Here is a 14,274-nt window from a genome sequence, read left to right on the forward strand (position 1 = left end):
AAATGGTGAACCAGTTCAAAATTTAAATTCTTTTGATTAACTTTGTTTTGTGGATGTGTCCATATAATATAAAGACCATTACACTGTGACGTGAAGATATGAAGTTTGTCTTCTCGTGTTGAAAATATTTTCATTGTTCACTTCGCTTACTCGTGAATATGTTCACCACTTGAAGATAAACTTCATATCTTCACGCAACCATGTAACATCCTCTATTTATACACACATACAACTTGTGGCTACCTTTAATGTCCCTATGGACGATCATGTTGCTGTGAAGGTAGGACATGCCCTCCAGGATCTGCCTGGTGTACTTCCGGGTCACGTTCTCCGTTAGCGCCCCGTAGGCCTTCAGCTGGTCTTTCACCGAGCCCTGGGAAACAGAGAAGGAAAATGAGAACGCCTACCTCGTTATTAGCGTTAATTAAAAAGCTACCCCTTCACTAACATACAAGTGACAGGACCCACCCCAGGCATGTACTCCATGAAGATGGTCAGAGTCTTCTCGTTGTGGTCTCGGAGGCAGCCGTAGTACTGCACGATGCGCTCGTGATGCAGATTTTTCAGAAGCTGAATCTCGCACTCCAGAGTGCTGACCTCCTGCAGAGAGACAGCGGGAGGAAATCGATGGCCGTTCTCAGAAAGCACAGTTATGTATTCACAGAACAGAAACTTCCCCAAGGTTTCCTGACGTTTTTTTTTTTTTTTTCTTTCGGAGGAACAGTGTGTGAGCTCATGGAGCACAAGGCTTTGTGTGGATGAAAGAAAAACAAAACAAAAGACTAAAGCCAGTGCATGCCAAGTGCACTCCTTATATAAAAGTATTAAGGCAGGATCAATATTTATGCGCGCGGGCGGGCGTGTGTTTAGAGACCCAGTTAAATTAAAACGTTAGAACGCACCTATCTCTCCTGACTCCCCATTCTAACCCCTCTCTCTCTCTCTCTCTCTCACACACACACACACACACACACACACACACACACACACACACACACAGATACAGGAAGTGACAGTGCATGTTTTTGCAGTGGCAGACAGGAAAACATTTAAGAGTGTGGGGGAAAAGCGAGCCAGCCAGGAGGCTGGCATGGAGAGAAATCCAGACAGAACAAAAAAGAAACAGTAACAGCAGCAACACACACACACACACACACGTTAACCTCTTTAAAGCTGAATCTTGATAAATTCATGCAAGACTTTGCAGCTGTTCGGAGAGCGTGTGTATGTGTAAAGTGCTTTTATTCCTCTCAGTTCCTCTCATGGATAATAAAATACCAGAACAGTGGCCTCATGGGGGAAAGAAACAAAGAGCTCTCGGCTTACGACGAGTAGAAAAGCTAGGGGGGGTGTGTGTGTGTGTGTGTGTGTGTGTGTATTATTTTATATGAGTACCTTGCTGGTCTCCGGGCTTGCTGGGTCGAACTGGACCTGTTTAGCTGCCAGTTCCCGTCCAGTGTCCACGTCGTAGCAGAGATAAACACGCCCGAATGCACCTTGGCCCAGCAGTTTCCCTCGCCTCCATGTCACGGGAGCTGTGGGGGCTTCGTACAGATACAAAATAGTCACAGATTATTACTCAGTGAAATCATGTGGTTATGAATAATGCTAGACTAATGACCATGATACTATTCATTTATATATAAATAGAACTGCAACACCCCGATACACACACACACACACACACACACGTACGTACAGGTCCACTCACTGTAATATTCCATTACTATTCCCAAGCATAACATACACACTGTAACCATAACAACCAGTCCTAACTAGTATCAGCTAACTAAGTAGCCTAGTAAACTAGACCCACCCGCCTAGCGGCCAAAAATATTTTTTGCCTAGCGAATGGGTCTAGCCTCGCACCATATAAACAAAAACACCCCGGGCATCAAATCGTGCCCGCCAATCACAACGCAAGGTTTTTGTTTGGAATCTTTGGGCGGGCTTTTGCAGGAGTGACGACAAAGCTGCGCGACGCTGGAGAAAGCACAACAGGAAAGATGGCTACCGCTAGTGAACAGCGCACGTTTGACTCCGCTTTGGAATCAGTTTTAGAAGAATTAGACTTGGAGTTTTCGTTGAAACATGAGCAGGAAGAGGCTCTCCACTCATTCCTTTTCAAGAAGGACGTTTTCGCCGTTTTGCCGACCGGCTATGGCAAAAGTCTGATCTACCAGCTGGCTCCGCTCGTAGCCAAAAGGATGGGGCTAGTTTGTGCAGTACGAAGAATTAATAAACAGCTTTGAAACATTACTTTTTGATTGTTTCTTATTTTCCCGTTATTTTAAATTTAAGGGAAATTATTTCACCAAACACCACTAAATAAAAACTCTCAAAAACAGTTTAAGCAAACCCTTGAAAAACACTTGGAAAAAAATGTGTGTATGTGGTACAGACTCCAAACTTGTGGTCATTATCTCCAAACTTCTTAATATCTAGAACCTGTTTATTAATTAATACACATTTTGAAAAATTATTTATTTCAAGGTCTCCCCCACTGCTTTCTGTCGCTCTGACTACGTCACAGTTGTGCTGATTGGTCAGAGCGTTGGCCTATACGCACAGAGACAGTTTGAAAGACAGCGGTTTGTTCCTCCCACCCGCTTCGGAAATGTCTACGGATCGAGGCCAGACTAAATATTCACATTTAGTCTGGCTTGCCAGGCTACTAACTAAGCATAAAAATCAGCTAACTAACTCTCCCAACATGCATTACTGCATACGGGGAAGCCATGGCCTAATGGTTAGAGAAGCAGCTTTGGGACCAAAAGGTCATGGTTCAATTCCCTGGACCAGCAGGAACATCCGAAGTGTCCTTGATCAAGGCATCTAACCCTCAACTGCTCCCCAGGGTGCTCTGGATATGTTGTAGGTCGCTCTGAATAACGTAATGTAATGCATTCTTACACTTGTGAGGCAGTGGGCGGTCTTTGGGGCGGAGCCGGGAGTGTGTGTCGACCAGCTGCCAGCTTCCGAGACTTTCCTCGCTGCCATTAATGGAACGACAGGATGGCACCAGTGTGAACAGGTTACCCTGCGGACGTCGTATCCGTGGAAACGTGCGCCGACCTGATGTGCCGTAGAGCAGAAATCGTTTCAATAAACTTTACAAATGTAACACCAGAACACCAGATGTTATTCCTTTTCAGCATGCATGTGGCCTCGGCGTGTGTGTGTGTGTGTTTATATAAAACTCACCCTCGCTGAGGTCTTTGTGATGCGGGGAGACCGGGTACCGCCGTGGGTACGTCCCTCCTTTAGCTATAATCTTATCATACACGTGATTCTCTCGGTCTGAGATGTGAAAACAAAAACTACGTCAGCTTTCATTGGATACCATAAACACTCAAGTGTATGATGTGTAAACATGCAGAGAACAATTTGGCACTAATCAACGTTGAGAACGTTTCCTGAGAGGTGAACTGCAGTCATAATATAAAAATTCTTCACATGGAGTGCGTTAGTTGGAAGGGGAAGGCGGGGCTAATTTCAGGGCCAGAAAATCTGATACGCAGAAACTACCCTTTAAAGGAAGGCATGACATGGTGTATTTCTTTTGACAAACCTGCACAATCCTGCCTGTTATCAGGATAACTTCTGGCTCTGTGCATACGGGACTTCCGAAGTGAGGGGCTGTGACCGGAAGGAGAAAACAAAACAGTAAACAACAAATCATCCAAACTACAAACCTTTTTTTTAAAAATCAGCATAACTTTTCCACATCAGATTTTCTTATAAACCAGAACGCCAAGGGCGTAGTCACTCATCTGGCCTGCCATCAAACCACCACCATGACCAAAACATCAAACAGAACCGAAATGTGACGATGTGAGAGAGGACCGACCTCCACCACAAACTGTTCACAACAGGAACATCAACAAAGGACTAAATTTTGTTCCCTGAGAGAAGATCGACCCAAAACATCAATCAGAACTGAATTCACATCATAAATGAGAGAGGAGATGCAATTCTAGTCAGAAGAAAATTCATCAAGTTGACCTAATGACTAATTTGTTCACAAAAATTTAACGAAACAACGACCGAGTTTTGTGCAGAAGGTCGAGTTCTTTCAAATAAAACAATCAGAACTGAACTCCAGTGAGGGACGGACGAGATATGATTTAACTGAAAATAAACAAAGTTGTAAACAGCAAGAAAATCAACAAACAAACGACCAAGTTTTGTTCCTCAAAGGACGATCGACCCAAAATATCGATCAGAACTGAAATCGGGTGAGAAATCAGAGAGCAGATACAATTCTAGTGGAGAGGCCTGGAAAATTCGTTAGTTTGGCCTAATTAATAAGCAAAAATTTTGACAAAACAACGACCAAGTTTTGTGCAGAGTAATGAGTTCTTTCAAATAAAACAAATCGGAATGGAAATCCGTGGAGAACTGACAAAGGAGATACGATTTAACTGAACCGTGGATGACGGACGGACGTCACGCCATGGCGACAGCTCACGGCCTTACGGACAAATGAGCTAAAAATTCATATAAACAAAACACATCACGATGGAAGCCCCACTGGCGTTTCTCGTCTGACGGTGAGTATGAGATTGTAGCGGAGCCTCTGACCTTTCGGAGTTGCTGTCGAGTGACTGGCAGCTTCCGGATATGGAGTTTTCCGCACTGCTCCAAGGATCCAGCACCTGAAGATAAAGCACAGATCCTTCAGCCAGGTTCTTCATTTCAGGTGAAAAAGATTCAAATCGGCATCTAACTGGGACCTTTGATTAGTTTGTCCTTTACACCTGAACTGACAGTTTCTAAAATTAAATTCAGTTCAGTTCTTTAAATATCCCTGGAGTACACTGAGGCAGAATCTGATATTCAATGCAGCGGAGTATAAAATTAATAAGGGGGAAAAAAAAAAGTACATTTAAGCAAGTCTGAAGTGTGTGTGTGTGTGTGTGTGTGTGTGTGTGTGTGTGAGTGAGTGAGTGAGTGAGTGAGAGAGAGAGAGAGAGAGACTGTCCACTCACACACTGGTCGCTGGTCTCGGGTATAAACTCTCCCTCGCTGTTGATGCTGGTGTAGGATCCTTGGCGAGCGATTCTTTGCTGCCGCTCCGGAACGTACCCAGGAGGAGGAGAGCTCCGCCCAGTGTTCTGAGAACCTGAGATTGGGCGAGGCAAAGATAGGATATTTATTACAGACCAATTTCAGTGTACGTCGCTCTTTTTGTTCCATAAGCATACGTCGGGTATCTTTTGTGAAAGAGCCACAAAATTCCAACTCTTAATAGAATTTATCCGAGAGAAATTTTAAGCAGCAAAAAAAAAAAAAAATGCAGACAATGCTGGAAAAAATGAACCTTGCTCACGAATATGATGAGCTCTATAAGATATCTGAGATATTTTATGAGGAGATTTACTAATACTCAACACAAAGGAGCAGTTTTTGCTGTTTTGGACATAATTAACTAGTTAGAAGTGTCGCCATGCTTACGACTGTAAAAAATGCTCTGATGCGAAAATGTGATGATATAATCATCAATATCGTGATAAACTGATAACATGCCAGATCACAATAATGTTTTCTGATTTATGGTGGATATCATGATTTATTTTTATAGCTTTATAAAATATTGTTTAAATAATTACAAACTATAAATTCCATGCAGCGGATTTAATGTTAAGTTTCTGGAAAAAAAAAAAAATCTACAAAATTTTTGGGTGTTTTCCCTCCTTTCAGTTTTAAATATTCATTGCTAGTTTTTTTTAAATGTAAAAATATTTTGAAATATAAAATTATTTTAGACATTAAATAAAAGTATTGAACATGTATTTTGTTGTGTAGTGAGCACACCTATAAACTGGGATGGATGGATGGATTTACTTTATTGATCCCAAAATGGGAAATAAAATGTTACAGCAGCAAGTTATCAGACATGTGAAAAGAAAAAGACACACTGTACAACAAAATAAAAGCCGACTATACAATATACAGAAAAATGTAAGAATAATATATCTCTCATCTCATTCTCATATTATCTCTAGCCGCTTTATCCTGTTCTACAGGGTCGCAGGCAAGCTGGAGCCTATCCCAGCTGACTACGGGCGAAAGGCGGGGTACACCCTGGACAAGTCGCCAGGTCATCACAGGGCTGACACATAGACACAGACAACCATTCACACTCACATTCACACCTACGCTCAATTTAGAGTCACCAGTTAACCTAACCTGCATGTCTTTGGACTGTGGGGGAAACCGGAGCACCCGGAGGAAACCCACGCGGACACGGGGAGAACATGCAAACTCCACACAGAAAGGCCCTCGCCAGCCACGGGGCTCGAACCCGGACCTTCTTGCTGTGAGGCGACTGTGCTAACCACTACACCACCGTGCCGCCCATATACGTGTGTGCGCTTTGTACAGGTGAACGTGCATTAATAGTGTTAAAAACAAGAATTGTGATGAATGAAAATAAGAGAACTGTGCAAAAGTGGCAGCATTGAACGGAAAATAAATAAATAAAAACTCTAAAAGGTGCAAAGAGACTAATGGCAGTAAACAAATTGTGTATGTATATTATATATATATATATATATATATATATATATATATATATACATATATATATATATATATACATATATATATATATATATACATATATATATATATATATATATATATATATATATATATATATATATATATATATATATATATATATATATATTGCGTATTGTAAAAATACCTTTAAGAATCATGATACGGCATGATACATTTTGTACATAATACGACATGGCATAACCTGAGTGTTGTATTAATTAAAAGGCGACACGCAATGACGGCATATTCCACCATTAAGGATAGCAACCAATACAAAAGCACCTAATAAAATATCTTAAGCATAAAACTCAGCTTGAGGAGTTTATTTCTTACAGCACACATCAGAACCGATGTTGGTGAGGCGAGACGAAATATCTACCAGCCAAATATCATGTCTGGATTCAAAATAACAGCTCTTCTCCGGTATATTGTTCTTGACGATCTGCCAATATCAATTCTGACGCAATTCTAAACCGTACTTTTCCAAAGTGGAACAAAACATGCTCTTCTCCACAGCAACTCTACTCAATCTGGGGTAACTAATGTATAACCCCGAGTCCAAAAATATTCAAACGCTGTGCAAAACCTAAAAAAAAAAAACCTTGCGTGACGAGAACTTGCATGAATCTTCTCTGTCCTGACAACTTTCTCGTAAGGGGAAACTTACTGGCCTGGACAAGAAGCTTCATGATGTGTCTTTGTTAATAACAGCATGTTTTTTAATCCATTTATTATTTGCCTTAGATGACGTGGAGCGTCCAAAAAAGTTGTGACTGGGGAAACAAAAGGGCTGGGAAAGATGTACACCTGGAACATTCTACAGGTAAACAGGCTAACTGGTTAAGGGGAGAGGTTCACTGCCTCATGAAAAAACCGCGTGGGCAAACAGTTTACGAACAACGTTTTTAAGAAACAAGTTCATAACAAATTTGCTTTTTTTAATGAACTTCGAGCGTTTGTACTTCCTCCATTTGCTTCTCTTTTCTTTAACATTCAGCAGTCTCTGATTTCTTCTTCAAACATTTGTACAACAGCTCTTTCACATTTTAGATTTTTTTTTTGTGCGTTTTTGCGGCATTAGAGCTGCATTGACCACATGAATTCCCACTATTTTTATGTTATTGCTGTCTAAACAATGCTATTACAGCTGAAAAAAAAAATTAAGAGACTTCAAACTGCGTGTCTGAAAATATCACGATGTATCGTGGGTGGCACGGTGGTGTAGTGGTTAGCGCTGTCGCCTCACAGCAAGAAGGTCCGGGTTCGAGCCCCGTGGCTGGCGAGGGCCTTTCTGTGTGGAGTTTGCATGTTCTCCCCGTGTCCGCGTGGGTTTCCTCCGGGTGCTCCGGTTTCCCCCACAGTCCAAAGACATGCAGGTTAGGTTAACTGGTGACTCTAAATTGAGCGTAGGTGTGAATGTGAGTGTGAATGGTTGTCTGTGTCTATGTGTCAGCCCTGTGATGACCTGGTGACTTGTCCAGGGTGTACCCCGCCTTTCGCCCGTAGTCAGCTGGGATAGGCTCCAGCTCGCCTGCGACCCTGTAGAACAGGATAAAGCGGCTAGAGATAATGAGATGATGTATCGTTGCATGTTTAGTATGTGTGCACTTTTAAATAAGAACTAGAAACCTGTGCAGGTCTGAGCTCAGACTTTGTCTGATTGGCAGATAGAAGCTACGGTACATAAATAGAAAAAACAGGCCACTCGGAAATACGTCGATGCCAAGATTCAAACCGACGTTGCAAAACCTGCTGTTCCTGGACAGCGGGCTAGACTGCTCAGCCACGGAGGATTACATCATGAACTGAGGTCACACCGTGACTGTGGAATCGCTTCCTGAGGCTGGTACTTAAACACGCTTGAACTCGGTTAAACACACACTGAATAAAACGCGCCGTGATATCCCTGACAGCGGAGTACGTTACGCAATTCAGTACGAGTACGTCTGTGTGTACTTTTACTCGGTCTGAAAAAAACGTTACTGATAACTTACACTCACGGGCCACTTTAATAGGAACGTGTTCTTGATTCTAAGATCCCTGTTCTTGGCTGCAGGAGTGGAACCCAATGTGTTCTTCTGTTGCATGCTGAGATGCTTTTCTGCTCACCACAGTTGTAAAGAGTGATTATATGAGTTACTATATCCTTCCTGGCAAAATAAATAAAAAACCTCGAACCATGAATCTGTCCATTTTCCTCTGACCGCTCTTATCAACAAGGTGTTCGTTTACTTTCCACCCACAAAACTGTAGCTCTCTCACTCAGTATTTCTCGCACCATTCTGTGCAAACTGTCGAGACTGCTGTGTGAGAAAGCCCCAGGAGATCAGCGGTTTCTGAAACAATCAAAACTAGATAGAACTCGACGCCAACGGCGTCGATGCGGATGCCTCCGCCTGGTAGACTACACGCCTTATTAAGCTGTGATTTGGGGATGGACATTTGACCTCACAGTAATCTTGACCTGTGACCTTTTAATCTCAAAATCTAATCAGTTCATGTTTGTCCCAAAGCGCACAAATGGTGAAAGTTCGGTGAAATTCCTTTCATTTGCCTTGGAGATATTGTGTTCGCAAGGTTTCCGGACAGATATTTGACCTCACAGTGACCTTGACCTTAAACCTTTTGATCTCAAAATCTAATAATTTCATCTTTGTCCCAAAGTGAACAAATGATGAAAGTTTAGTGAAATTCCTTGCATTAGTCTTTGAGATATGGTGTTCACAAAGTTTGGGGATGGACATTTGACCTCACAGTGACCTTGACCGTAGACCTTTCAACCTCAAAATCTAATCAGTTCATGTTTGTCCCCCAATTGCACAAATGGTGAAAGTTTGGTGAAATTCCTTTCATTTGCCTTGGAGATATTGTGGGGCGGCATGGTGGTGTAGTGGTTAGCGCTGTCGCCTCACAGCAAGAAGGTCCGGGTTCGAGCCCCGGGGCCGGCGAGGGCCTTTGTGTGGAGTTTGCATGTTCTCCCCGTGTCCGCGTGAGTTTCCTCCGGGTGCTCCGGTTTCCCCCACAGTCCAAAGACATGCAGGTTAGGTTAACTGGTGACTCTAAATTGAGCGTAGGTGTGAATGTGAGTGTGAATGGTTGTCTGTGTCTATGTGTCAGCCCTGTGATGACCTGGCGACTTGTCCAGGGTGTACCCCGCCTTTCGCCCGTAGTCAGCTGGGATAGGCTCCAGCTCGCCTGCGACCCTGTAGAACAGGATAAAGCGGCTAGAGATAATGAGATGAGAATTTGTGTTCGCAAGGTTTCCGGACAGATATTTGACCTCACAGTGACCTCAGACCTTTTGATCTCAAAATCTAAATCATTTCATCTTTGTCCCAAAGTGCACAAATGATGAAAGTTTGGTGAAATTCCTTGCATTAGTCTTTGAGATATCGCGTTCACAAGGTTTCGGGACGGACACACGCACGCACGGACGACCCGAAAACATAATGCCTCCTGCACCTTACGGTGGCGGAGGCATAAAAACCAGTCCATCTGGCTCAAACCAAAACCCATGCCACAGTGAAAAAGTCACAAAAATTGAGACCGCAATTTTTCCCGTTCTGACGTTTGAAGATCGTGAACGTTAACTGAAGCTCTGGATTTGCATCTGCATGATTTGATGCATCGTGTTGCTGTCAAGATCACAGAACCGTGTGGATGGATGTTCCTAATAAAGTGGCCGGCGAGTACACGTCCCTGGTTAGAATGTGTTGAGCGTGAGCCGCTGTTTTTCGTATCGTCCCGGAAAGCAATCCAGGCAGCGCTTTCTTTACACAAAAGACACTTTGTATGAATACTGCCTTCGTGTATTGACCTTGAAGGCCATGTTTAAATGCTAGCCAAACAGCATGATGTAATAACCCTGCGTTTAGTGCAAGAGCGGTCTACATCAGTGTGAAAATACCCTCTCTGTGCGAGAAATCACCTGGGATGGGCTCAGAGTGTAACTAAACTGCCAGAGTCTCTGAATCATTAGTCTGAAGACAGACATAAACAAACTCCTCCAGATGCAAAAGCTCGAAGAAGTCTTGCCTCTCTGCATGCCTCACAAGCTGAAAGAACCTCCCCCACCCACCCCGCCCCTGCCTTTCACAAACGCGCGCACACACGAAACTCGGTCGGCTAATAGTGTCTCACAATCTGATTGGCCGGATGCCAGCGGGCCATTGTGCAGCAACTAGTGATGGTGGACAGGAAAAGGATGAGGACCCACTGCTCACGAAGGAAGTCAAAGGAACAACAGACGGAGAGCGAGAGAGAGTAGAGCACGCGTGAAAGAGAGAGGGATCAAAAAAAGAAAGATACTGAGAAAGAGAAGAAAAGGAACAAGACCAAAGAAGGGTACGATACTGAACAGAACACGTCCAAGCATTCGAGACAGAGAGAGAGAGACGTGACTCAACATCCGAGAGTAATGCAAGGCAGCTTGAGCATCTTCCTGTTCCCCTAATTCCTCCTTTCTCTTTATAGTGAGCTCGACTGTAATGTAAACATGAGCCAGTTTACAAGCCACCATTTTCCTACATTTCCACACGAGAACTTAAGGGTTAAAATCATAAATCACAATCTTTCTGCTTCACAAATATTTCGCCCGGATATGAATTCGCCGTTCCTGGATACAGCAGTTTAATTAACTGCACTTGACATCTGTTCCTACTAAACAGGTCCTTGAAACTTAACACATCCTTAAACAATGCTGCAAATCTTGTTAATAATAGCTAGCTGGCTAGATAAGCTAGTCCGCCTTTGTTACAACTCGACGCAAGTGAGATTTCATTTGTTTATAGCGCATCAGAGTCGTGATCTGGACTCTCGCCAAGACTGTCAAAATATATCCTCGCGTTTATTTTCATTCACGTTATAATTTAGCAGGAAGGTTCAGGAGCAGTTTTCAAGCACCGCATTATTCTCTGTACATTATATATTGTTATATTTCACTGGATATGGCCAATCGCGCGCTCTGATTGGCTACTCTACTACTAGGATATCAGCTCATATACGGTGAGGAGAGAAAAACAAAATGGCGGCGCGTGTCGCTGAACCAAGCAAGGACAAAATAAGAACTACTCGAAAACAAAACCCCTCCCAAAAAAATGGAATTAAAAGTATTTGATGGTAAGAATGCATTTTTTTTCAAGAATTATTATCTCATCGCATTATCTCTAGCCGCTTTATCCTTCTACAGGGTCGCAGGCAAGCTGGAGCCTATCCCAGCTGACTACGGGTGAAAGGCGGGGTACACCCTGGACAAGTCGCCAGGTCATCACAGGGCTGACACATAGACACAGACAACCATTCACACTCACATTCACACCTACGCTCAATTTAGAGTCACCAGTTAACCTAACCTGCATGTCTTTGGACTGTGGGGGAAACCAGAGCACCCGGAGGAAACCCACGCGGACACGGGGAGAACATGCAAACTCTGTACAGAAAGGCCCTCGCCGGCCCCGGGGCTCGAACCCAGACCTTCTTGCTGTGAGGCGACAGCGCTAACCACTACACCACCGTGCAGCCCAAGAATAATAATAATTATTATTATTATAGCATTTTTCACAAATTGCTCTGGTCATTTCACCAGATTGTTTACGTTCTTCATTATTAAGCATTAAAATGTGTTGAATTTTTTTAGACTGGTTCAAAAGCTCAAAACAGTTTGAAAATTCCAAGGAAGAGTTAAATAAAATGTCTAAAGCTGTTCTATACCTCGGCACGACAGTAAGACAGCACTTTCTACAAAAAAAACAAAAAAAATACTAAAAAGTCAATTCGTGCCGCCATAAAAATAGGTTTTTAAGAAGTCCGCCTAAGTGGAAATTTTGTCGTACGTTTTGCATAAAGTTATTTATCGAATTTGCAAAAAAATAAAAATGGTCCGTTTCTCAAAATCCAGTGAATGTGGATAGAAAACAGTTATTCCACTCAATCTTGTCGTACATAGATTATACACAACTCAGTGCTACGCGCCTCGTCGACTATCAGCTCATGTACGACTCGATTTCATGGAATAACGAATATTAAAGCTATTTTAAGTTCGTTTCTTAAGACAAGGATTTTTTAAGATGTTACCTTGTTGACAGTTTCGGCGAGAATCTTCCGCCTTCTTCAAAAGTGTCACCAGATGTTGAGTGGTGACGTGCCTTATCAGCTGATGTTACGCTACGGAGGCGTGAACGTCCCGCCCAATTTGACAGGTAGTTCACGCCTCCTGCTGTCAGGTCGCTCCCCCAGGACTGCGCTCCAGGAGGCGTGAACTACCTGTCAAATTGGGCGGGACGTTCACGCCTCCGTAGCGTAACATCAGCTGATAAGGCACGTCACCACTCGACATCTGGTGACTGTTTTGAAGAAGGCGGAAGATTCTCGCCGAAACTGTCAACAAGGTAACATCTTAAAAAATCCTTGTCTTAAGAAACGAACTTAAAATAGCTTTAATAGTTAGACATAATGAACTTCCACTACATATAACTTGAATATGTATACAATACATTATACATATTATAATACACCATTGAACAGTTTCTGCGAGATCACAAACTGATATCACGTGTAGTGTTCCTTTACATTAATGGTATTTAGCAGACGCTCTTATCCAGAGCAACATACAATACACCCAGAGCAGCCTGGGGAGCGGTTAGGGGTTAGGTTCCTTGCTCAAGCTATTACTTCAGTCATTCCTGCTGGTCCAGGGAATCAAACCAGCAACCTTTTGTTCCCAGAGCTGTTTCTCTAACCATTGTACGAGATATATATATATTTTTTTATTACATACATAGGAACTGAGAAAGTCTTGGTTTCGAATTGGGGGGGACACAACACACCACACGTGACTTGTGTAATCCATCCCTCAATATTCACTGAATACTTTCAGTCACCACTTTACCCTGGTCCGAGCGAAGTTAACGATTTGGAGCCTTTTGAAGCTCAGGTGATCCAAACACTAACTAACAATAATGCCTGCCTTTACATTTACAGCAGAAATGAGCTGGAAAAATTTTTGCTTTTATACCCTGCACGTCAAGTCTCTCATCGTGTTATCACAGTGGTGCTTGAAAGTTTATGAACCCTTTAGAATTTTCTCCATTTCTGCATAAATATGACCTAAAGCATCATCAGATTTTCACACAAGTCCTAAAAGTAGATAAAGAGAACCCAGTTAAACAAATGAGACAAAAATATTATACTTGGTCATTTATTTATTGAGGAAAATGATCCAATATTACATATCTGTGAGTGGCAAAAGTATGTGAACCTCTAGGATTAGCAGTTAATTTGAAGGTGAAATTAGAGTCAGGTGTTTTCAGTCAATGGGATGACAATCAGGTGTGAGTGGGCACCCTGCTTTATTTAAAGAACAGGGATCTATCAAAGTCTGAGCTTCACAACACATGTTTGTGGAAGTGTATCATGGCACGAACAAAGGAGATTTCTGAGGACCTCAGAAAAAGCGCTGTTGATGTTCATCAGGCTGGAAAAGGTTACAAAACCATCTCTAAAGAGTTTGGACTCCACCAATCCACAGTCAGACAGATTGTGTACAAATGGAGGAAATTCAAGACCATTGTTACCCTCCCCAGGAGTGGTCGACCAACAAAGATCACTCCAAGAGCAAGGCGTGTGATAGTCGGCGAGGTCACAAAGGACCCCAGGGTAACTTCTAAGCAACTGAAGGCCTCTCACATTGGCTAATGTTAATGTTCATGA

The 14,274-nt window shown here is 42.7% G+C and overlaps 1 protein-coding gene across 2 annotated transcripts in view; it reads right to left on the minus strand.

Annotated features, from left to right (window-relative positions):
- Window positions 1–14,274, minus strand: part of map3k3 (mitogen-activated protein kinase kinase kinase 3) — a 76,246-nt gene that overhangs the window by 12,744 nt on the left and 49,228 nt on the right. For both annotated transcript variants that reach the window (XM_060902101.1, XM_060902100.1), the window contains exons 8-15: window positions 4,992–5,125; window positions 4,585–4,658; window positions 3,572–3,639; window positions 3,205–3,300; window positions 2,914–3,075; window positions 1,396–1,544; window positions 469–600; window positions 244–373 (exon numbers count right to left, since the gene is read on the minus strand). In XM_060902101.1, coding sequence (XP_060758084.1) covers window positions 244–373; window positions 469–600; window positions 1,396–1,544; window positions 2,914–3,075; window positions 3,205–3,300; window positions 3,572–3,639; window positions 4,585–4,658; window positions 4,992–5,125 — 945 coding nt within the window. The remainder of the gene's footprint in view (window positions 1–243; window positions 374–468; window positions 601–1,395; window positions 1,545–2,913; window positions 3,076–3,204; window positions 3,301–3,571; window positions 3,640–4,584; window positions 4,659–4,991; window positions 5,126–14,274) is intronic.

This window comes from Neoarius graeffei, chromosome 20 (genome assembly GCF_027579695.1).
Source record: "Neoarius graeffei isolate fNeoGra1 chromosome 20, fNeoGra1.pri, whole genome shotgun sequence".
NCBI classification, from domain to species: domain Eukaryota; kingdom Metazoa; phylum Chordata; class Actinopteri; order Siluriformes; family Ariidae; genus Neoarius; species Neoarius graeffei.